General features: G+C 37.6%; 1 protein-coding gene across 1 annotated transcript; it reads right to left on the bottom strand.

Moving 5' to 3' along the window:
• Nucleotides 1-6,688: 6,688 nt before the first annotated feature.
• On the bottom strand, nt 6,689-25,563 carry rec8b (REC8 meiotic recombination protein b; the record flags this gene model as incomplete). The annotated part of the gene is made up of 17 exons (XM_084398213.1): nt 6,689-6,846; nt 6,927-7,043; nt 7,229-7,304; nt 9,099-9,147; nt 10,789-10,946; nt 11,957-12,029; nt 14,071-14,211; nt 14,390-14,546; nt 15,168-15,249; nt 19,975-20,053; nt 20,356-20,423; nt 20,516-20,573; nt 20,785-20,905; nt 21,045-21,120; nt 24,729-24,871; nt 25,011-25,079; nt 25,508-25,563. The coding sequence occupies 17 exons, from the start codon at nt 25,561-25,563 to the stop codon at nt 6,729-6,731; spliced, it is 1,641 nt and encodes a 546-aa protein (XP_084254339.1). The 3' UTR covers nt 6,689-6,728.
• Nucleotides 25,564-25,915: the final 352 nt, after the last annotated feature.

The following is a 25,915-nucleotide window of genomic DNA, read 5'->3' on the forward strand; positions in this document are numbered from 1 at the left end:
TTAAACGGTCTGTGTGAATGTGTGTAATGTGGCGCTGACGTGTGAGCTTTATTAGTCTGTCATAGGCTGACGAATTACAGTATGGAGAGTTGTTTATATTATTAAATCATCTTTCCCCTTCCCAGTGTGCAAGTAATCTGTAAACAAACTAACTAGCATCTAACTAGCTCTGCATAGGTGGAGTGTGTGTGAAATGGGGGCTTTGGCCAAAAATGCACCTGCACCTTTAAACTAAATCTAGTAATACAGTGAAAATGAAAATTAAATGAAAAGTGTCAATTGCGGCATTAAATTTAAATCTGCTCATGTTGCATAATACTTTTTACGTGTTGTTTAGCGTTGCGCACAATAACCAATCACACACGACTCTGTTGAGCTTACGAATGCAACGGCCAATCAGAGGCGCTGATTAGTAATCGCTGAAACACCGGAGTTATGTTCAGTGCACGAGCTGATCTCCGAATTCTAGTCGCTCGCGAATACTCGCGTCATAAACTGATAAACATATTTGGTGATTGTGCTCTTGAGAGCGTCGAAACTAATATAAATGGGTTTTTCTATTTACATTTTTGCAGCGATGAGCAGTGTAGCCAATCACAAACATTTCTGATGATTTCTTGAACGCAATGGCCAATCAGACGTGTTTAAGTTTTTGTCCAACTGGTGCTGAGATCGGCACACTCAAATCCTCTCGTTATAATTTAACGTGTCACAATTTTTTTTAGACATTATGTAGGCTAAATAAGATATTTATTGTACAGTCATCTTAACCGATTAGCAGAACTTTGTGAGATCTCGATGAATTAAAATGAGTGACAGTTTAGTGATTATAAAAGCGCGCGCTTTTAATGCACGCTTTCTAGGCGATAATCTGTTTAGAATTATTATTATTTATTTTTTTTTACGTATGTTTTGCTGCATTAGGTAAGGGTAGGGCAATAAATAGGCTATTTATTATTCGAACGGGCTGCCATATGCCAAATCAGATCACGCATATAGGCCTAGTTGCCTGTTTAAATTATAGTGGTTTGTGAATAACCACTTTTAATAACACGAGCGTTTATGATGGGATGTGTAGGTTGTTGAAAGACAACACGTAACTATTTCCTAACATTCTGTTTAAATGTTTTTGCATAGCCTTACCCTAGAGTTGGTTCACCATCCGCCTATGTAGCTCTGAGAGGCTTGCTTAATGCTTTATGAACATTTGCACCAGTAACTAAAAAGGATAACTCCTCAACTGACTAACTTAAATCTGTTTTTACTTCATGAATAGTTGCACCAAAAAAACAGTATTGATATTAGTGATATAAACTAACTAACTAACGAACTAATAAAAAAAAAAACTAATTTAAAAATCGCAGAAACCAACTATCTAAATTTGTAGAGGTATTATTAAATATTGCACTAAATATTAAAAAACTATCTAAATCTGTGAGGTTTCCCCACACCCAATATTAATCAAGTAAAAAGCAATATTTATATTAATGGAATTATCTAACTAAAACTAGCTTGGTAAAGCCTGTTTTATGCTTCTGCGTCGAACTGCCGCCGTAGCTACGTCGTAGGCTGTGTGTACCCTGACGTGCACCTCTCCAAAAATGTAACAACGCGTCAATTCTACACGGACACAAGCGCTGTGATTGGTCTGCCAGAACCCCTCCCTCGGGGTTTCACACGCTCCCTAGGTACGCGTCAACGCGGACAACGACACAGAAGTATAAATTAAAACCAACACGTTGCCTACGGCGTATAGGCTCCGGCGTAGGTCCGACGCAGAAGTATAATGAGGCCTTAACACATTCAGGCTTCACTTTATTATATTTGAACAAACCAACCAACTAAATTTGTGGGGTTTCCCATTCAATGTTGCAACAAATATTAATTTTAAAAAAGAACACTACTATTAATTATATTATCTATCTAACTAATGGCGCTTTTCCACTGCATGGTACGACTCGGTTCGGCGCGGTTCGCTTTAGCTCGGTTTGCTTTTCCACTGCGATTAGTAGGCTACCGCTTCAAAGTGGGTGGGATTATAGACTGATTGTTATAGTTGCAGCTACCAATGTCTGCACTTCGTCCACTGAACACGATTCAGCCATTTCCTTTTTTTTTTCTTTTTTTTTTTTCTTCAAGCAAGTAGTTTAAAAACAGGTGCTACAGCGGTGGCTGTTACTGGCTGTTTAAATCTAGCGGGTTTGGTGTCTCATGTCACAAATACAATGACGCTGGTAGTGACGATTCTGTCTGACCTATCAGTGAGCTGCAGTGTTTTCACGTCACATTTTAGTATCAGTATGGTACTCTTGGAACTTCAACAGAGGTGGTACCATTTAGTACCGTACCATGCAGTGGAAAAGTGTCACAAATGGCGCTTTTCCACTACACAGTACCAGCTCGCCTCGACTCACCTTTGTTTGGTTTTCCACTGTGTAAAAGTTGTACCTGTACCTGCTTCCAGGTACTTTTTTTTCGTATCACCTCCGGCGAGGTTCTGAGCGAGCTGAGGCGATACTAAAATGTGACGTGAAAACACGGCAGACTGCTGATTGGTCAGAGAGAATCGTCACTATTCACCGCGTCATCATTGCACGCGCCAGACGCGATTTCCTCCATTGTCCTGTGTGTGTGGGTAGCGGGTGTGTGTCGCGTAGAAGATTACGTCACGGCAGTTTCCTGCGCCGTCGCTATGACGACCAGGTACTATTGTGGAGGTACTATCTGCAATGGAAAACGGATCGAAAAGCGAGCCGAGTCGAGTTGAGCTGGTACTGGTAATGTGGTAATGGTTTTGCGCCAAAAGTGAGCTGTACCGAGCTGTACTGTACCGTACCGTACCGTACCATGCAGTGGAAAAGCACTATAAGTAACTAACTAAAACTAGCATGGTAACACATTGATGTTACAAGTGTTTGGTGTTTTTAGCCCCCAATGGCTCCTTCCAGGCAGCGAGGGGATGGGTAGGTTTAAGGTTGAGGTTAGGGTTAGCTGCCTGGAAGGAGCCATTGGGGGCTAAAAACACCATCAAGCGATGTTACAATCACCAGCTGGAGTGCCCTTGAGAGCCACCAGAGGGCACTATTGCACTACAGACTATTGTCATTCCCTCATAAACTACATTTCCCATAACTCACTGCCTGGTCTCATCATCCCTGATTGCATCCACCTGTGTCTCAGTACCTTGTCAGTCTCAGCCTATTTAAACCATGTACACTCATTAATTCCCTGCGAAGTCTTGTTTAGTATTTATACTGCATTTCTGAGCATTCTCCCTGGTTTCATTGTCTCTTGTTTCTTGGATTTTTGCCTGTTTCTTGGATTCCCTTTTTGCCTCTGACCCTTGTTTGTTTGTTTGCACTGCCAGATGGAAATTAGCATAGTGCTAAATCTGGTGCAGCCATCTTTTTAATGTAACTGCACATTGTCCTGATATAAATAAACTAAACTAAAAAACTAAAGCCTTCCTGTGCTTGACCCTTTGCCTGTGTTTGATTGCGATTCTGGATTACTCAAATAAACTGCATTTGGATCCTCAATCTTTGTGTCTCAGAGCAGTTTGTGACAATGGGGGCTTCACTTTATTATATTTGAACAACTACATTTTTTGGGTTTCCCATTCAGTGTTGTAGCCTACCCAATATTAATTTTAAAAACATCATTGATATTAATGATAACATCCAACAAAGTAACAAACTAACTAAAACTAGGTTGATAACACATTGGGGCTTCATATATATTAATAACACGAGCATTTATGCTGGGATGTTGAAAGGCAACACTTTATATTATATAGATTATATTGTGAACAAACCAACCAACTAAATTTGTGGGGTTTCCCATTAAATTGTGCACCAAATCTAACTAAAAATAAGAAACTAACTACTTAACACATTGGGGGTTCTCTATATTAAAATGTGCACTAAATACTATAACCAACCAACAGACTAATTCACTTAGCAAAACAGTGGGGGTTTCTCTTCGTGAAAATTTTCACCAAATATTAATAGTTGGTTGGTTAGATAACTAAATTAGTGGGGATTACCTTTATTTAAACTCACAAAAACTAACCAGCCTAACTTAGTGGAGCCTTTGCTTTACGACAATTTAGACTAAACACTAAAAACTAACCAACCAAACTCACTGCATTATAATTTGCACCATTACAAATGAACTAAATTAAGTCACAGATATGTTAGGAAGCTTGTTTAATGGCACAGCAATGTGTAAAGATGTCAATGTTTTCAGGTACAGGTACTTAATGCTGCTGGAGAATCATTCTTTTAAGTTGATCTTATGGAAGGCTATCTTAAGGAATTGAAAAAGTAATTAACATAACGTAAGTGATCCTATAACACAACCACATTCTAAGCATGCAGTGCAGTTTTGAATTCCTGTCTGACAGGTGATTACTAGACCTGAGCGATTTACTGTGTCATTACAGCAAAGTGCCACATTTTAATGCCTTGAGAAAACATGTCACCTCATAACTCTGCATGTTCATGATCGTGTGGCACGCATCGCAGTAATGCAGGATCCTTCAGCTTGGCCTATGAACTTCTGTCCTTTTTTTCCCCAGTAATATGCCAGTTTTTCCCAGTAACAAGCTGATCAGGATAATCAATTATTCCAGTATACTGTGCTCACGAAGTGCTACAATAGTATAGACTGCCCTAAATTTAACTTCATTGTCTAGTCAATGGGAATTTTACACTCTTTTACGTACATTATGATTGTGTTCTTACTTGTGATGTCATATTCTTAATGTCTATATAGTCACTTGTTAATGTAAACATCTGTTCTCTTGAGCATGAGCGGGCCAGATATGAAATATTTCCCCTCAGCCCTTTTGAAATTCAGAGCATCTGTGCTATGGGGTGGGATAGCGGTTGCCTGAGGACAGTGTGAAGTCGTTGTTTACCGTTCATAGTTTTTCCGTGACTCTTCATCTGTATGCTAACTACTGCTTTACCATATATGTCTGTTCTGCATACGTCAATCTACGAATCAGCGCAACAGAAAGGTTGGCATGGGTTTTATTGTGCCCAGTGGGCTGCTGGTTTTCTGTCTGTCGTTGTTTCTGGCTGGTGTTACATTTGTGAGAACTGCTTCACGACTCTAGTTTAACAGTGTGAGGTCAGGCAGGCATGAGATCATGAACTGTATGAGATCACTGTCAACAAAGGGATTTCTGCTGGGAGGGTTAATGGATACACTGGTCCTGCACTGCCCCCTGTGGACTAAGGGGTAATTGAATTTCACTTCCCCAACACTTTAAAGTCATCATGTAATGGAAATTCAACCTATTTTGTAAATGCGTGTTATTCAACCATATGTATTTTTGTTGTTGTTTCACCTAAGTTTTAATCTTGCAAAGTTTTCGCATTTAAATCTTCCTCCATCCAGTCAACAACAGTTGGATAGAATCAAGTACGTTAAAATATGAAAGTAAAGATCTGTTGCTACTTCAATATGATGATTTTCATTGACCTTCGGTGTGGTGAAGTTGTTTAAATCACATGGGCTTTAAAACCAAGTACACTAAGTGCACACTAGGTAGGCCTGGACTACTTATTATTACATTATTGACTTGAATGCACGTACATTATTGGATGAAAACTGAACTGAACTGAGCTGGATGATGACATCACTGTTTTCTCCAGAGCTACTTTATAGCTGAATTGAACTCATTCCATAATTGATGAACTTTACACGGTTATTGAACCAAACTGAACCAACACTGAAGTGATTTCAACTTAATAATGAATATTGTCTGCTTTACAGCAGAATTGAATTCTGTTTGCATCATTGAATCATTATTTTCCCGTTATCCCTGTGAAGCTGTTTTGAAACAATCTGTATTGTATAAAGTGCTATATATATATATATATATATATTATACCTATATATAAAGTTGACTTGACTATATTAATAGGTCTGTAAGAACAATAATTTGTATGTGACAGATGAATCAATGTAAAGCATAATTTGACAGCTGACAACAAATGCTTATATTTTTTCAACAGCAAATATTCAAAAACAACTTTAGTCACTTTTTTAAATATAAATTTATTATATTGAAATTAGCATTGAGACAAATTCTATAAAAATCATTCAACATATCTTCCATAACTTGAGAACAGTTAAAAACTTCAGAAGCCTATTCCAAACCATTTCTTAAGTGATTAAAAAGATTAAAAGTTATAACAAGTTCATATACATACAAATGAAAACATTCAACTTCATAAAGTTTAAAACATCATAAAAATTCATAAAAAAAGATTACAATATAAACTTCATTTAAAAAGAACACTCTTTTTCGCTCTAAGACCATGCAACTGCTATGCGAGATTATTTACATTAAAATAATAATTGCAGTAACCAATTATTCATAATCATTAAATATTAAGTTTAGAAGTTTTTCTGTACTGCTCAGTTATGAATACAAAAACTAGCCTCTGAACTGGCTTAATATATTTTCAGCATAACATCGTGCTCAGTTAAACCAATCTAACAGCTTCAAAGTTCTTGAGAGCATGTATGTTTGCACATGGTGTGTGTGTTCAACGGTTCATGGTAATGGTGATGACTCCAAACGGTTCAGTCTGACACACACTTAACTTCAGAGCACCGAGCACCTCTGTAGAACAAACAGATCACATGTCACATACATACTGAGAGACAGTAAAAAGCAAACACCAACATCCTGTCCTGTTGTCACCAACGTCTCATGTCTTACCCAGTATTTTGTAGAACAGATGAGCTGTAGTGCTGCGCTCGGCCTCTGGAGGCAGCAGTGAGTGGAAGGAGACCTTCTCAAAGCGCTTGATGAAGCCAATGATCAGTCTGATGACAGAAAGAACGACTGAAAAAATCTGATGATACACACACAAAGACATGTTCAGCTACTAAGTGCCTCTTCGAACCTGAGCAGGTCAGCGGTGGTGATGTCACCCATCCCGGGCTCCGTCTCTCCCTGTGGCAGTTCAACATGTTCCTCTAATATCACCTCCATGGACACAGGAGCCTCTTCTATTGGAGACCTACACACATAATGTTTATTTCACAGGATTTCATGCACCAACAGTTCTTTTTACAATGTGTGCATGTGCCATAAGACCGCATGACGTACAACTGCAGTCCTGAATATGATGCATGTTCTGACATTTAGTGTTTATTAACTTTGTCTATTTTGATGCATTTTGTTTTTCCTTTAGCAATTTCTCACCATCTGTTGGTGGGAGTGATGTGGTCACTCTGAGACTTGTCTCCTTTAGACACATCCAGCAGCACGTCAGAACCAGCTGGACAAAAACACACACATTCTGAATATCAATGTCTGTCCATAGACAATGATTTTTATACTGTATAAACTGTATATTCTCTCCACCAACCAGAAAACTCTCTGCATTTTACATTTTCAATAAACAAACAAAAATAATTTAGTCTGATTTATAAGCTGTTTTCTTCATGGGGGACCCCCCCAAAAAAGAAAAAAAAAAAATCATATTTTACTTTCCTTTGGGGATATTTGGTACCTGACTGTACTTTGATGGACATTTAGAGCAGAGGCTAAAAGTGCTTGGACGCTGTCTTATGCCTCGTTTCCACTGAGCGGTACGGTACGGAACGGTACGCATTTATTTGCGTTTCCACTATCAAAAGTTGTGAATGGTACCAAAATGCCGAACCGTACCATACCACTTTTTAGGTACCCTTCCATTGGGGTACCTAGCACAGTGGAACGGTACTAAAAGGTGGAGCTAGACTCACTGCAGGACGTTGATTGGTTGACAGAGAATTGTCACTTGCGCGTGCTACAAGGGGAATGACAACATAAGAAGCGCCATTTTTTAATATACAGTTTAATATAATACTACTGTTACTGTATCACGAAATGTAATTTTAAGAGTTTTTCAGGCGAGAATGTAGTTGTTTAAAGCTCAAATCTGTGGTTTATTTATAAAGATGGTTTTTTTCCCCCGGTTGTGAGATCCATGCGTTCAGCGGGGCTCGGCGCTCATGTTTCCCGGCTGGATGAGCCTTTCCTCGGCTAGTCTTCTGACGTTCGTCGCCGACTCCGACGGTAGTGGTTAAACATGAGATATAATTCGTCTTGTGTAGACCTAACGGGTGATCTTTGCTCTCGTGAATATATAATGAGTTCCCTGTCAATCGTTTTGGCTGAGGGCTAAGTTTAGTTTCATATTAACGTTAAAGGCTATTTGTATTTAACTTTACTTGTAATGTTAGACTAGAGCGCTGCATTTGGATATTTGACTGAATTGTTTGCTTTATTTCTTATTGTATAGCTTCTTGTACCTTTTACTTAAACTTTTATATTGGCTATTATTGATAAAACTGAAATTTTACAAAAAGAAATATGGTTTCTTGTCATTTTTTTATTACAAGATTATCACTGATGTTTATTGCAACATTTGTACAAACGCATATATTGCCTGGAATATGTGTAATTTTGTTTTTATTTAAATGAAAAGAGGCAACGTTAGGGTTGTGTTTTATATTTCGTTTTGTTATAAATAGAATAACGTATAACGTGCATAATCAATATGTGTTGCGCATGAACCACGTTTGTGTCCCTATAATGTTTAATTTATTTAAATGAAAACGAAAAGAGGCAGAGTGGTGTTTAATAACATATTTCGTTTTATTGTTGCTTAAAATGTATATACAGAGTAAGTTAACAGCGATAACCGGAGTAGCAGAGCGAGCTGAGTGACGCTTTTAAGAACGCGCTGTACCATTTGCGTGTAGGAGTCGCACATGGCAAGTACAAACTTTGCGTACTTGATATTGAGAAAGCCTAATGTCGGCGCTTGTCTTCTTGTGACAAACATGTCAAGATCTGCTGCATGTCATCCATTGTAGTTTACTATGTTCTTCTTCGCGCGAAAATGACGTTGATCGAAACACCACGCCTATCAAGTAAGGGTACTGTTGGCAGTGGAAACGCTAGCCAGATCATGGTTAACAGACCCGAACCGTACCGTACTGTCCCGTACCGTACCGCTCCGCTCAGTGGAAACGAGGCATTATACATCACACTGAAATCGCATTGATTTTATTATGTTTGTCACCTGAGAGTTCAGACAGAAGCTGCGCCGCCTCACCAGACTCCCTGACCACCTAAATGCACAAAACACATAAAGGAAAGCGAGTTAGAGACAATCTTGTGGAAAAAGTACACTTAAGCATACTTTTTGAGTTCACGTAGTGTTTTTGCGCAGCGCTTCTGTGTTGTACGTCACACGCATCACACACATGACCAGCGTCGGCCAATAGTGAGCCTACGTGGTGACGTGCAACACAGACGCGCTGCGCTAAAACACTACGTGAACTAACTCGAGGCCAAGAGAGAAGGAAATGAATAGTGGAATAAAGTCGTTATTTTTAGGAGGTTTTGCGCACAAAAAGTATTCTCGTCGCTTGATAAACTTAAGATTGAGCCACTGTAGTCACTTGGACTATATTAACGATGTCTTTAATACATTTTCTGGGCCAGCAAGTTTCAGTCCCTTAGAAGCCTATGGAGGAGTGAGCCAGCTCTCAGATTTAATCAAAAATATCTTAATTTGTGTTCCGAAGATGAACAAAGGTCTTACGGGGTTGGAACAACATGAGGGTGAGTAATTACTGACACAATTTTAATTTTTGGGTGAACTATCCCTTTAAGTGTATTTTATTAAATGCAGTTAGCTGAACCTCAGATTTTGTTACCCACACAAGTAGGACTTATGTAATGTTATCTTGTGTAATTTTATAAATATATCTACTTTGAAATATGGTTAAAATACACTGCCGAATGTACTGAGAAGCATTTTTGGTAAACTATGGAAACTTGTATGTCATACATTTGTAATTACACATTTGTTATGATGATGTTGCAATTCAGTACATTTCAAATATATTAACTTTCAATGTAATATTGAATAACACAGTTAATATTATAACAAATCAAGTACTTTACATGTGCTTTCAGTGAACTTCTTCAAAGCGCGACAAAAGATTATTAAAACAATGTTTTAAAATGTATTTTAAAGTGAAACTTTTAATTAGACATTACAAAGTGCTCTTCTTAAAAGTGTACTTCAGTGTGTTCTGTCTTTTAGTACACTTAAGTGGTATTTTATTTTTATTAATATAATATCTGTACAGTTTTAAAAATATATACTTTTAAGAGTTGAAGTACACTGCAAAAGCACATTCAATAAAATTAAGTGCACTTCTTTTTTTGAAGTGGCTTGCATAAACTCAATGGACCCTATTTACTTTGTTAGCGCACATAACTAGTCTTGTGGTAGACAATTAATCTGTCCAAGTTTAATCTTCGTCATCTTTAATCAAAATCTGAAACTGTAGTTCCCATCAGGAATGGCCGTCCGTCTCTGATGACGTCAGTTTGACGGCTTGGGTAGAGTTTTGACAGGAAACTGAATGAAACGCCTCTAGATCCAATCATATCCCAGCAGAAAACAAGCCACGTCCTCTATTTTCTCATTCAGCTTCTGGTAAACGTAGTGTTTAAAAGGATAGTTCACCCAAAAATGAAGGTTCTGTCATCTTTTATTGTTCTGTCATACATTTTCATTTATCACATGAGGAAAAGATAATGAGATTCTCCTTTTTGTTTGAACTAACCCTTTAAACATCAATAGTGAACATGCTTATAAAATGTGTGTGCCTGAAAATAACCTTGAACTCTGAAAGATTAATAAATCAAGTCTCTGACTCTGACATGACCAGATAAGCAACCTATGACTTCTTCACCTCTCTGCTAGACTCCCGACTCCTCTCCGTTCCTCTTACTCTCTCCATGTCCAACTGCTCACCCTCCTCCTGTGCCCGCCGTTTCCTGGAGGGACGGGGGAGGGTGGAGGAAACGCTGGAGGATTTCCATAGCTTCTGGAGATCAGGGTGGATGAGCACTGCAATGAAAGGTCAATCGTTATAAGAGTGGAGTGTATTAGTGTCCACATCAACACACAATATGTGACCCTGGATCACAAAACCAAGTCGCACGGGTAAATTTGTGGCGAGAGCCGACAATACATTGTATGGGTCAAAATTATAGATTTTTCTTTTATGCCAAAAATCATTGGGGTATTAAGTAAAGATCATGTTCCATGAAGATATTTTGTACATTTCCTACCGTAAATATATAAAACATTTATTTTTGTGAGTGAAAGCAGCACAATCGCGAACATAAACAGACAACTTTTTAGGCGATTTTCTCAATGTTTCGATTTTTTTGCACCCTCAGATTCCAGATTTTCAAATAGTTGTATCTCGGCTTGTATCAAATTGCACAGTTGTATCAAATATGGTCATATCCTAACAAACCATACATCAATGGAAAGCTTATTTATTCAGCTTTCAGGTGATGTATAACTCCAGGGTCACATATCGTTCTGTTTATTCTAAGCATGCGGTTATGCCGCATGCCGCTTTAAATGCTCCAGCTTTTTAAAACAGGATGGATTCTGATTGGCTGTCAATGTTTTTATCGCTCATCAGCTGAAAGAAATCCTGAAAGTGATTCCAACGATGTCGTTTCTCTGTGCCGTTATCAGTGTAGTTGTGGTGTGGACTAGACAGTTAGATATAGTTACTTCGAACTATATCTTTATCGTTACAGTTATCGTCCTTGATGTGATCGGGCCTTAAGGTGCTTCCTGACTCCTGATAAAACTGCTGAGCCTTTTGATGGTCCAATGGTTTCATTATTAAGATCTATTAAACTGTCCAGTGTGAGATAAAGGAGCTGATGCAGTAGTTTCTCTGTTTAGTTGAGAAGTATTTGTGCTGTATAAGTGTTGGAATAAAAAAAAAAAGTGTTTTCTAGAGCTGTTGATGACTTTATGCATGATGATATTAAAACAAGTTTATATATGAGCAAGCATATAATTTATGCTGAGGTGCTGGTGTTATAACGTACTGTTACACGGTGTGCTGAGCAGAACTGAGGCTGATGCCTTCCGAAAGGCAGAAATACTTAGGAGTGCATCAGACTAAGGAAAAAAGAAAAGAAAAATGGAGACAGATGGACAGAAAGAGAATCATATTAGCAAATCATTTATGATTAACAGGGTTGGGGGAAAAAAATAGATTCACCACCAAAGTAGATGCACTGCAAACATAGATGCAATTTTTTTCAAAAGATGTATACATTTTTTTCAATATTAAATATGATTAAAATATTACATTCACTACCGTTTAAAAGTTTGGGGTCAGTAAGATAAAAAAAATAAAAATAATTATAGTTTTATTCAGCAAGGATGCATTATTAAGGCATTAAAGGGTTAGTTCACCCAAAAATGAAAATTCTGTTGTTCCAACCCCGTAAGACCTTCGTTCATCTTCGGAACACAAATTAAGATATTTTTGATTAAATCTGAGAGCTGGATCACTCCTCCATAGGCTTCTAAGGGACTGAAACTTGCTGGCCCAGAAAAGTTATTAAAGAGATTGTTAATATAGTCCAAGTGACTCCAGTGGCTCAATCTTAAGTTTATAAAGCAACGAGAATACTTTTTGTAAAAAAAAAAAAAAAAAAAAGACTTTATTCCACTATTCATTTCCTTCTTTCTGGGCCTCGAGTTGGTTCACGTTGTGTTTTTGCGCAGCGTGTCTGTGTTGTACGTCACACGCATCACACACATGACCAGCGTCGGCCAATAGTGAGCCTACGTGGTGACGTGCAACACAGATGCGCTGCGCAAAAACACTACGTGAACTGAAATGAATAGTGGAATAAAGTCGTTATTTTTGTTGTTTTTTGCGCACAAAAAGTATTCTCGTCGCTTGATAAACTTAAAGGAGAACTCAGGTCAATTTTAACATTGAGCTCATTTTTTTGTACATTTGGAGTGCTGTCAGTACAGAGAACAACGACAAAAATCGGTGTTGCCTACACCGAGTTATCCTCTTTTTAAAATTTGCACCCTGTTGACTTCAATGGGGCAAGTTTTAAACCTGCTTTTAGCCTCTTAACATCCTTGATGTGTCATTACAAGTGCACAGGTCATGTGAGTGATTCCTTCTGAGTGAACACGGTGAATCTGACTGCAGTAGATGTGAAAGATATTAATAAAAATGATGTTTATTCAGCCAGCGCACATACCTGTATTTACATCCTGTTTTCGGTCGAAGTCCACAGTAGTCGATTGTCGAGTTCACGCGCATAGGTTTAGTACCTATGATCACGCGCGTGAACTCGACAATCGATTACTGTGGACTTCGACAGTCCAAAGCCTAAAAGCAGGTTTAAAACTTGCCCCATTGAAGTCAACAGGGTGCAAATTTTAAAAAGAGGATAACACGTTGTAGGCAACACCGATTTTTGTCGTTGTTCTCTGTACTGACAGCACTCCAAATGTACAAAAAAATTAGCTCAATGTTAAAATTGACCGGAGTTCTCCTTTAAGATTGAGCCACTGTAGTCACTTGGACTATATTAACGATCTCTTTAATAACTTTTCTGGGCCAGCAAGTTTCAGTCCCTTAGAAGCCTATGGAGGAGTGAGACAGCGCTCAGATTTAATCAAAAATATCTTAATTTGTGTTCCGAAGATGAACGAAGGTCTTACGGGGTTGGAACAACATGAGGGTGAGTAATTACTGACACAATTTTCATTTTTGGGTGAACTAACCCTTTAAGCCATTATTAAGACCAATATTAAAGCAGCACAACTGTTTTCAACATTGATCATAATAAGAAATCAGCATATTACAATGATTTCTGAAGGATCATGAAAATATCCTTTATACTGTTTTCAGACAATTTAATAAAAAAAGGTATATTACCAAAGGTTGCCAAAATATAATTTATATTTGCAGTAAGAACATGTTTTAGTATGGCTTTTATAAGGAAGCCAGAGAGCCACTTTAAAGATTTGCACTCATATGCTGTTACTGAAAAATTTAGATGCATCAAGAATCATTCCTGTAATTACACCACGGCTTCCTCAAACTCCATCAAATTAAATCCTGCCTTGCCTAAAGATTTCTAGCACTACTGATTAGATTAGTTATCTTTCACAAAGTTCCCACCAGAGATTGGGTTTCAATCAGAGGGTTGTTGATTTGTTGTCGCATTGCATCCTGGGTAATCTGTGTGTTTTGGTCGGCGAAGATCAGTTGCCGGTTGCGACCTCGCCTCTTTGGATGCACAGATTGCTCAACTAAGAGTTTCTGAAAAAGAGGGACAAAACCAGAGGAAAAATGGAAGAGTGAGAGGTTTTTAAACACATTGTTGTGGACTATGTCACTGTCTTTGCTACAAAGTCGTTCACGCTTCAGAACACATATGGATTATGTAACACCGGAGCATAATGAGCAAGGTAATGTGGACATGGCTTCACACACAAACCTCACTGGAGCGCTCCATCTCGACGTCTCTCTCACTGGCCTCAGTGGTTGGTGGCATGGTGATGGGGGGAGGGGTCATCTCCAGAGCGACCCGATCTAAGGTGACCTCCGTAAGACGCCCATTCCTCTCATCCACGATGCACTCACTGTTCTTCAGTCTGCAAACATGCATTCAGTCATGGTTCAACACAAGGAGAACGCCATTCAACTCTAGCAGCCAATTCAGGCAAACATTATGGGCTCCATTAAACTGTGCAGTCAAGGGATTCTAGGTCAAGGACATTTGGCCCAACAACTATCATTGTCTGTCTAAACTGATGTTTATATAGAAAGAACCCAACAGCTTTGTTCAGACAGGCGGTGAAAAACTGAGTTTTGGTGAAAGAAAAACATGAAACATGTAAATATATTTTTGATGAAGCACAACGAAAACCACATTCACATGTAGTTTCAAATCGATGATTTTAACAAGTGAATAAGTGCATGGTTTTAGACACAACTTGTGCATTCATCTGTAAACTACAGTAATGCCTCCAAGCTTATGTTGTCATTTCCACAATGACACTCGCAGTTGTTGTAGAAACTCTTGCCATTGTGCTGAAGCTTATAAATATTGACTAAACAAGCAGGTCTTGCTTAATTTCAGTGCAGACAGTCAGTCCTAAAGACAAAAAAAATCTGAATTGGGTGCAGTGTGACGAACCAAATTTGAATCAACAGCAGTACTTCCTTCATCCATTTCATCTTTATGTCCTTCATCTCATCTTTATGGTACTCACTGTTCTATAGAGACCATAGCAGGATCCATATATCCTGATTTCTCCCCTTCTGTCACCCTCTCTCTCTCCTTATCTTCCTCATCTGAAGGAGCATAGAGGAAAACATGTGACTTTTAGACTCATATTTTTATAAAAACGTGTTTGTTGCTGGCAATTACAGTCAACTAAGTAATCGGGTTACGAATGGGCCCAGATAGTATCTTTTTGACATTTTCTGTGCTGAGTTTTAGGGTAAATCTGCAGAACCAATATATTTCTAATACACTACCATTCAAATCTTTTGGGTCAAAAGGATTTTCTTTTTAAAGAAATTATTACTTTTATTCAGCAAGGATGCATTAAATTGATCAAAAGTAAATCTCCACAAAAATATTAAGCAGCAGAATGTGAGTAATGGCTGCTGATTCAGCTTTGCATCACAGGAATATATTACATTTTTAAATATATTAAAATGGAAAACTACAGAGCCCCTAAAGGGACCTTTGCAAACATAAAAATATAGAGACTTTCTGTGCTCACGAGAAACTTTCCCGTGCGCGCGAGACAACTATCATGATTTCTCATGAGCACGCGAAAGCCTGTATATTTTTATTTTTGCAAAGGTCCCTTTAGGGGCTCCGTAGAAAACAGTTATTCTAAAATGTAATAATATTTCATGTTTTCATGTGTTTTTGATCAAATTTCTTTCAAAAGCAAAATCTTACAGACCCCAAACTTTTGAATGATAGTTAATATGCTAAATATATGTTATAACTTAATTTGCTTTAATAAATATGTATTTTAAATTCAAAATATATTTCATTTAATCTTCCAAATGCCTTAATATATTACAAAATTTACACCAAGGAGCAAGAAAATAGTATATTTTGGGTTAGGAATATATTTAGATAAGAAAAAAGATAAGAAATAAGTAAAATGTTACATAAACATTAGTTGCAATTTATATTGGTAATATATTTTCATATATATATTTCCCAATATTGCAATGGATGGTAAAGGTAAAATGTGTAATATTTAATAAACAAATGTACAGGGGACGTGTTAGTTCGTCAGTACCACAGTTAGTTCGTTCAAAGCCTTCTGCAGACTTCAGTGGGCAGTACTGATGCGCGGATCGCGATGGATGCTGCGTATAATCCGAGGGTCAGGTGGGCCAAGTAATAAAAAATAATAATGGATGAGAGATAAATCATTAATGTTGATTTTAATAAAGACATGGAACTCTCTTTTTACAGTAAAATGCAACGAACTTGTGTCACTCCTTTACTTTAGTTTTCAAAAACAACAAATATCTCTTCAGGGAAATACAATCAAGGAAAACATATGCCTAGAGCACCTCGTAGTGCTCATTATATATAATGATGGAAATATGTTTTAAAACATATCAGGTGTTAAACTTTTATTTTTTTCGTCAGGCACTAATTTGCAGACTACGCAGTTGCAGGGTTTAATGAGCAATGGAAGCAAAACGGATCAGTGTGGGAGCATTTTACTGAAATAGCTAACCAGGACGAATCAAGTGCTGGGTACAGTATGTGATATGTAATGGCTGTGAAGCGCTGTATGTATATGACAATAAACCAGAGCGGAACCGTCAGGGCCTAATTATTGTAAACAATTATATTCACAAACTTTTACATAATAGTTTAAAAAGTAAATTGTAATGTTATCAATTGTAATGTTATTTTTGGAATTCATAAATTGACAAACATCTAAAACTTTTTGAGGAAATAAACCCTTAAAATCTGCCTATTCAGTTTTTGTCGTGTTGTGTTGTGTTGTGTAGACGCCCATTTTCTCCATATTAGAATTTTTCCGCCTAACGCTTTCAGCTCTGTGATTGGTTGTCCTGCTGTGAAATTACAGAGGGCCAAGCCATAGCCAGTTGACGAGAGACGAATTTCAAAAGACAGGAAAATAAAAAAGCTAGCGGTATTCGCTATGGGAAACACAAGTAATGTTAGTGAGGAGGACATTGTTTCTAATGTATTATCCACACTGTTTTTAAGATTAACTTTTAAAGAAAAGCTGTAATTAATTGGCAAAGGAATACCGACACCAGAGCTTAATTTGGTGCAGAAAGCCAAAGCTTTTGAAAACATTTCAAACCCAGTAATTATAAGCGATACCTCTGGATGACAGCATCAACCAACAAGCTAAAGCTTTACTGCTTGAATTGTTTGCTATTTGGGTAAGTTATTTAAAATGTACGTTTTAAAAGGTCACATGCCAACAGATTTTATTCTGAAAGTCGCTGCCACTGTTTTATACATGAGAAAACAGTCATTTTGCAGAATTACTGGTCAATCGGTAAATTTACCAACTCAGCGACCATTATGCACATTTGCTGTAATTAATTTAATCAGGTGCTCTGAAAATGCCAGGATCGCTGTTCACGGTCTATGATGCAGAAGTATCTGTCGCTAATTTGCTTTGATCTTGGTGCTGTCATTATGTGTCGGCTTTCATAAAATTTTATTGGTTTTGTATGTCATAAGTTTTGCAACCCGGCCAGTTGTCAACACATTCCGCTGATTGTGATTATGTGATGATGCAATTATTTGTAATGAGGATTTGAGGATAATGAGGATTTCTTACATTTTGTTGTGATTACTCTCAAACTCACTGTGCTGATTGCTTGTTACATTTCTTGTCAAAGGTAACTTATGCAGTATTATATAGAAGAGGACACGGTAGCTAGGCTAATTTTAGGCTCAGTTTACTCTTTACCCAATAAGGGAAGGGGGTGAGAGGGCAAAGGTTCAAAGAGTCACGGTTCACTACTGCAAAAGGTTCCAAGCTTTGCTTGGGCTGAACATATTTATTTTCTGGGAAGTTTCAGTGACGGAAACAGTGACCATTTATATTTGAAGGGAGTAAAGCCTGTGTTTAGGCTATTAAGGAAATGTAATTTTGCCAAAGAAGAATGTTAATTTAAAAGCAGCCTACATCAGTGTAGTAGAATACCATATCATCACGTTTAAAGGTGCTCTAAGCGATGTTGGGTGATGTCACTTCTTGTTGACGTTCGAAGTATTGTCAATCAAAACGGAGGGTAGCTCAACCCCTCCTCCTCATCCCGTCCCCTCCCCCTCCCTTCCGTGCTTCCTGAAACTGTCATGAACGCCAGACTGGATTTACCCACCTGTCCAGCAAAAACAGAGCCACCTGAATATTGGATTGGAAGCCCTTCTGCCGGCGGAGTTCTCGCCACCTTTCGAAGGCTTTTCCGATGTAAATTCGGGACTTAGCGCATTCCTTCTCCTTCTCCCTCTTCTTTGCTATTTGTTCATCGGAACGTCGTCTCTTTGGTTGTGTGTCGGCCGTGTCAAAATTTTATTCTAACGTTAGTCGTTGTTAGGACATCTCTCCTCTAGCTGACTTCCCTCTTCATGCTTCTCTCTCCTCCACTCCCCACACCCTCCTTAAAGCTACACTGTGTAATTTTTGTTGTTGATTCTTAGCAAAAAACACTTAGTTCTGTCAAAAATATATGTGCTCATTAATGTATATTTACTTCTTTCAAGTAATAAAGTATTCTCGTAAGTTTATAATCTGCCATTGAAAGTACATACGGGTGAGGGGTTCGAATGCCGGTCGCCATGTTGCCCCTCCATCTTGAAACTACATTAGCCAAAGAGGGACATACCTGTAAATTCAAGCTTCGCCTTTCGCGCTTTACACCCGCGACACAGAGACGAATGCGAGGGGGAGATTACTCGCGACTGCCGGCAGATTTGAAAGATTGCTGATGGAGGATCACGCCTATTTTCGAGGACATGTAGCAGAGTCGCCAAGGAAGCGAAAGAGAGAATTAAAACGTCAACGCGACAGGCAAATCAGCAAGACCAAAGTCAATACTGGAGTAACTTTTCCCAGATGGAAAAAGCTCATGAGGAGCAAAGATTTTAAAACGGACGCCGAAGTTGCCTGCTTTCTTCTCGACAGGTAATTCAGCCTATTTTTGTAAATGCAAAGTTTTATAGTTGCTTGTCTAACCATAGCATGGTTGTGCATAACGCCAGAACGACCTCTAGTATAACTTGCGTTACTTTTCCTCGCGTCAATGGTGAAAAAGTATTGTTTACCTTGTAACATAAATCTGTGCTGCGACGGATCACAGGTGATAGTTTTAAAGGCGCAATTGGACGAAGTCGAACTGGAAGCCATGTTAATCTTGGAATAATACGGCCACCGTAGGAGTTAAAATGCCCTCGAAATTGAAAGGAACAGAAACTAATATTCACTGGTTCGTCATATACAATTTCACCGCCAGATGGGGGAAAATGTCACACAGTGTAGCTTTAATATGCACGCACACTAACCCCCCAAACCATTCTTGTCGGTTATTGGCTGGAACACTGTTTGTTATGTTTCGTGGTCCAGGCTGGGCCAGTTTGTTTTTGTTGCCGTTTGTGGAGCCTGGGCTGTCTACAGAGACCGCGTTTTTTTACAGTGTGTTCAGGGGACAGGCAGCTAGCGGATAGTGAGGAGATGTTTGCTGTATGTGACAAAAAATGTTTCAGCCTAAAAAACGCGTGACATCACTTAGAGCACCTTTAATACTGAAAGCGCGGATCGGGTGCGAATATCTAAATCAGAGAAAATCATAATTTGGGTGGGTTGCCGGTGAGTTCTTTTTTTTTTTTTTATGGATTTGGGTGACATTAGAGCTGATCCGCGCATCTCTAGTGGGCAAAGATTCTCTGTGGGCCTGTGAATGGCTAATAATGACAAATGTTAATTGAGATTAATATTTATATGTGTCAATCTTTCAGTGCATCCATGTATCTATCAATCTCACCACCAAGATGGAACAGATCTTGCTGTTCCATGAGCATGTCAATCTCATGAGCCGTGGCTTCAGGTAACTCTGCCCCACCAAACTGGAAAATGATCAGAAACATGAGATTGGGAAACAGCATATGAAGTGTGTGGTACAATAAACGAAGATAAAAAGGAATGAATAATATCATCTGGTGTTATTCGTGACTAAGCCTCATGTGGGCAGATGATCTCATCTAAAACTTCACAAAGAGCCGTATGAATTTTGTGGGGGCAAATGGCACAGAAGTGCCGTCATGCATTTGGTTTGAGCAAAGACTGCGGACACAGACTCAAATATAGATCTCTGTGTGTTTTTTATTGCCAGTATGGAGGAGTGAGATGCATGTAGAGTGAAAATCACCTCCGTGCCAAGCACAGGAACCAACTCTGCATCTTTGATAGTGATTGATTCAGGAGAAGCATTGAATTCTTGAAAGGGAAAGAGAAGGAAAGATTAGGTGAAAACCATAAAGATAAACTCTTTGACCCACCTCAGTTCTTGCGATATTTCAAAATCTCACCTTTAGGTAATGTAATTTCCTTTCCTTTCTGGCCACCAGAAGGTGAGGCCTCCATAAATTCCTGTGACAATAAACAATAAATTATTGGCTGAACTGCCTAGAAAAGGTCGAGATTAGACTAATGTGATGTGTTTGCGTTAAATTCACTTTAATGAATGTTTTTTTTTAAATGTTGCTAGTGGATCCAATTCTCTACGATATTCTGGTCTCTAGATATAGCTCCATTGAATAATTTGTGCAAACCGTATGTATATGCTTCAGTTTATCACCTGAGATGACAAGGAAGATCTAGGCAGATCACAATCAATCCCCATCACTCCAAAAAACGGTTCCAGTGCCCATTCAGCCTCCTCTAGCTGGAACAGGGAGTCAGGGACATTCAGCACCAACCTAGAGGGAAACACAATCCCAGAACAGCAGCAGTAGTGATATAAACAGCTGTCACGGGTGTATAAAGAATAATATGACGTCTGTGTCAGAATGAATTACATTAGTGAGACAACATGACAGTGACAACCCTGAATCTGACCTGTCAGTGTCCGGCATGTCAATGTTCAAGTGTCTCTTTGAGCGAAGAAAGCGCTCGATGGTCTGCTGGACCTCCTCTGTGGGGAAATCAATCAGAAAACCATTCACTCCATTTCAATATAATAAAAACACATTGCCGGACAATGTAATGGAATACTATGCCTGCATTAATTTGTTACAAAAGGAAAATGCATTCACTATATTCTTTAAAACATTTAATGGTTTAATTTAAATGTCTATTTATAATGTGTCAAGGTTTCTTGCACCAAAATTTTTATTTAGTTTTTTAATTTAGTTGTCATTTTATTTTAAATAACTATTTACACACTCTCTCTTATCCTTGAATAAAATAAAAAATATTAAAATAAAAAAATTACTATAAATGGACAACAAATACAAATAAATTCAAAATAAACCTAGCTCGTTTTGCTACTGTACCTTTAAGACATTTATACTGTATCTAGATGTCCTCTGTAATGATTACGTAACCTATGTGTACTGGCATATTTATTATTTATCAAGGTGGCATACTAAACAGAATATTAAATAGGTGATGATTTGTAAATGCACTTGTTTTGATATCATATCCCTGATGATTTCTTGCCTGTTTTTGCAGCTTATATTTTTTATAAATTTGACTTGATAAGGGAGCTGAAGTTTGTCTAGATAGTGGAAAATATAATCTTCCATACATCACTTTAATTCTGTTTACTTTTCTCCTGCTCATAAATTAAATACCTCCATAGATTAAGCTGTTTGTTCAGGTTGTCCACTTTGAGACACTTCCATATTTAAGCGAGTGCATCTGTTTGCACATCTTTACGTACGCACGTCTGCTGTTCTCTGAAATCTCTGTGTCATTTTGATGAATGACTTCAATCTCAGCTTATTTGAATTGTTCCCTTGCTTATCGGTTCCGTTCAAATCTCTAAACGCACTCAATACACGACAGTGTTTTATAGTTACACTACAGACAGAAGATCTCACAACAGCATTCATCTGTTCCTGAGGGCAAACAGTGTTGGCAGCTGTTTTAAATTTTAATAACTGAAGCAGCCAAATCTCTATTCTGCTGATTCAGCTGATCAATACAAGATAATGTTGTGTGCTATTTTACCATATGGGCTTCCCTCATATGATCACGTGAAGACAGATCTCAGACTCATTTGGACCAGCTGAGATCAAGTACTTGCATGTATGTTTTGTTGGTCCTGTATTGCACATCCTTTGTGAAAAAGAAGTGTGCTTTATTGTATTGAATGTGCACCTATAGCGTACTTCAAATCTTAAAAGTATCATTTTTAAAAATGACACAAAAATGAATATGAAATAAAAGGCCACTTAAGTGTACCTAAAGAGAGTACACTTTCATGACTATGTTTCTTAACATGCTGAAGTACACTTTTAAAAAGTGCACTTTTACATGTCAAATTAATAGTTTTAATCATTGTTTTAACATTTCTAAAAATACACTTATTTTAACATACAGTACTAGGCACATTATTATAATTTAAACTGAAGTTTAAACTGGTTCTGGCAATTTACCAGTAAGGGAAGTTGTAACATTCCCAGTAAATTACCGGTATATGCGCTGTGAACGTGGAATGAAGATTACCGTTATTTTGCACGTATGAGGTCAGAACGCACTGACATAAGAAGTGATTTGGGCCAATCAGAAGCCGTTGAAAGAGCAACGGCTCTGGGTCATTCATAAAATTATGACGCAGATGATGCGTTTACTCAGCACTGTTTACAAATGTCTTCAAATTGAAGTGATACCGAAACTAAAGCGCTTCTCCTCGTCCGGGCGGATGAAGAGATTTGCTAACAACTTTAGAGATCACTTCCGGTTAATGACATCATCACAGAGTTTACCGGTATTTTGGAACTGATGTGTGAATGGTCTGTCACCGGTAAAAAAACAGAACGCCGTTGCTTGTGTGAACAGCACATTTTTTATTTACCGGTAAAGTCGTTCTGGCAATTTTACGGTAATTTACCGGGATTGCTGTGTGAAATTGACTAAAGATAATAGAAGTAATTATGAATTTACATAACAATTTACTTAGGTCTTACTTGGGTGGGTCAAAAAAGAAGTCAGCTAAACTGCATCTATATAAAATTCAAACCGTACCTTTTTATTTAATTGCAAATAACATGCAATTAAATGTGATGAACTGATTATATTCAGCTGCTCTTTTGGACTACAACGCGATTTTTCCATATCTTATGAAGTCACAATGTTACTCATTTAAATAATCCCCGCCCACGGAATTCGCAAGAAAGTTGGCGAGGCCTGGCCGAGCTGCATTAGAGAAAGACAGTGTTGTCGCTATGTCAAAGAGACAATGTTTTCTGCCAATCACAACACACTGGGCCAGCTAGCCAATCACAGCACATTTTGTATTTTGGAAGGAGGGGCTTTATCGAAATCGGCGTGTTCGAGCCAAACTGGGGAGAGAGGTGCTGTAATAATGTTAAGTTTGTGGAAAAATAATGCGTCAAGCTTGAAGACATATTTTAGTACACCGCAAAAAGAAAATTAAGACTTCATAAAATTGCATAATAGGACCCCTTTAACAACCGCTTTTGATGATGCACTTGGAAATTTGTCTGATTCTTGACACGATTGCGGACAGTAACGCAAAGTTTATTCTGCGCTAATTTGATCTAATATTTAATGTTTTTTAAAATGTAGATTTATGTAGCAAATGAGAATCCATAAAATGATTGACTGTATTTTGAGATAAATGTCTTGTTAATGTTATTCTGTTTTGTTCAAGGTAATTAAAGCAGCAGATTTTCAATAACGGAAGAATATGTACAAATATTGTATTTGGGGTCAAATGCTGTTGGGGCGAAAGGCACAATAATTAACATGATAATAAATAACTGGTGGACTTTTCCATTTGTTGACATGACATGGTTAGATTCAGATGGTAAATATCATATATTAAGTTGGGTGTCCAGCTTAGAGATAAACATCATATTTATGATGAAACCATCATATTTAAAAAAGATATTAATCATATCATATAATAAAATATCATATTTATTGTTACTACTGTAATCTATATTGAATTATTATGGGATCTCATTCAATGCTTTCAGAATCTTGACTTTTTAAAATAATTGTATTTCTGTATTTTTAAAATTAACATATTTTAATGAATTATTAATTAACTAATTTAATGAATATTTATTGAACAAAAATAAATTCTTTCATTTATCAAAATAAACAGAAAATAGTCCAAACTTTGCTTAAGTGATTGGTTTAAGTGAAGATTTAATATTAACTTAGACAATATTACAAACATTTTACTATTGCTAAAGTATTTGAGTAAATACTTTATGCCTTTTACCCCGTGTGTGGGTTAAAAGACCCACCTTTCCACCTTATTCATTCATAAGATAAAAATAAAAAAATAAAAAAACTTTTATGATTTCATTTTTCTTATGGTGTGCCACTGTACCTTTAGCCCCGTTGTACCCTACCCTTTTAAAAGTATACTAACGTGTACTTCTTTTTCTCAAGGGATAGTATACTGTTGGTGTGTGTTGCTTTGATCAGTTTTGGTAGGACTGCAATCTTTTAATAATGGTGTTTTGTAGAATAAATGTTAAGCAAAACGGTACAATCTACACTAGTAGTCAATGCTTCTACAGTAGATGAGGACTATCTCACCCAGCAGAAGAGCACACTGGCGATGGTACACGATGACTACGCCATACTGAAGCTGAGAGGACAGGTAAAGAGAGAAACGGGGCCGGGGAAGACTAGGATGGCTTGGAGGAACCTGGACCATCACGTAATCCACAATGTCCTCACTATAATATAGACACAAACACAACGTACTGATTAACATTTAAAAAATATGACAAATTAACCTGAAAGAAAGAGCATGACATATTATCACCTCACATAGATATGGTGATATTTTGAAGAAGAAACAAAGATTTCTCTAACCAAGTGCGCATGACGTTGACCTTGAGGTACTCTCTTCTGGAAATCCTGATGCCTTTAGTGGCTGCCAGCCTGAAAACAAAACAAACAAACAAACAAACAAACAAACAAACAAACGTCAACAAACAAAACTTTATTCAATGTTTTGACATAGTCCACTGTTCTTAATTTCAACAAACAAAATTAATTCAATGTTTTGACATATTCCTCTGTTCTTAAACGTCCTGTTGACTCAAATGATTGTGTCTCTGTCTAAATGCAGGTTCCATATTTTATAAAGTTTATTTTAACTTTACATATTTTACAGAGTTAAGTTTGAGTAGCAGCTACATATTTTGTGAGGTTAGCCTAAAAAGTTTTTAAAAGTTTCTAAACGCTAACGTTACCTCAGCGTGGTAAGTTAACTTTACCTTTTGAAACTAACAGCCAATAAATTAATGTTGGTATTGTTATTATTATTTATTAAATTCGTAATCGTGTTTATGATGAAGTATACGTACCAAATAGTAGAGAAGCAGCCAGTGTGACGCTTAAGCACGTTTGGATAATAAAACATTTTACCTCAGAGTTCGGTTCAGTTCACAAATCTGAACGCAATCGATATCTAATTTAAAATCTAATCTGATAACCTTTGGTCACACTTTACTTCAGCCAAAACACGCGGAGATAATGTGAATTTCCTCAGATACGCGCTAAATCAATACAGAGATGTTTTTTTTCTTCAGTTAGTTCTGTGAGGAATGATTTGATTGACAGATGCAACGAAGGCTGCGTCTCAAAGCATAGTGAGCTGCCTACGTAGACACCATCTTGTCGCTGTTCGAGGCTCAAAATGCTGTCTATGTAGGCAGCCCACTAGCTTTTGACACACATGCGATGGTCTGAGGGATTGTTAATAATTTTCAACA

This window comes from Rutilus rutilus, assembly GCF_951802725.1.
Source record: "Rutilus rutilus genome assembly, chromosome: 24".
Classification (NCBI taxonomy): domain Eukaryota; kingdom Metazoa; phylum Chordata; class Actinopteri; order Cypriniformes; family Leuciscidae; genus Rutilus; species Rutilus rutilus.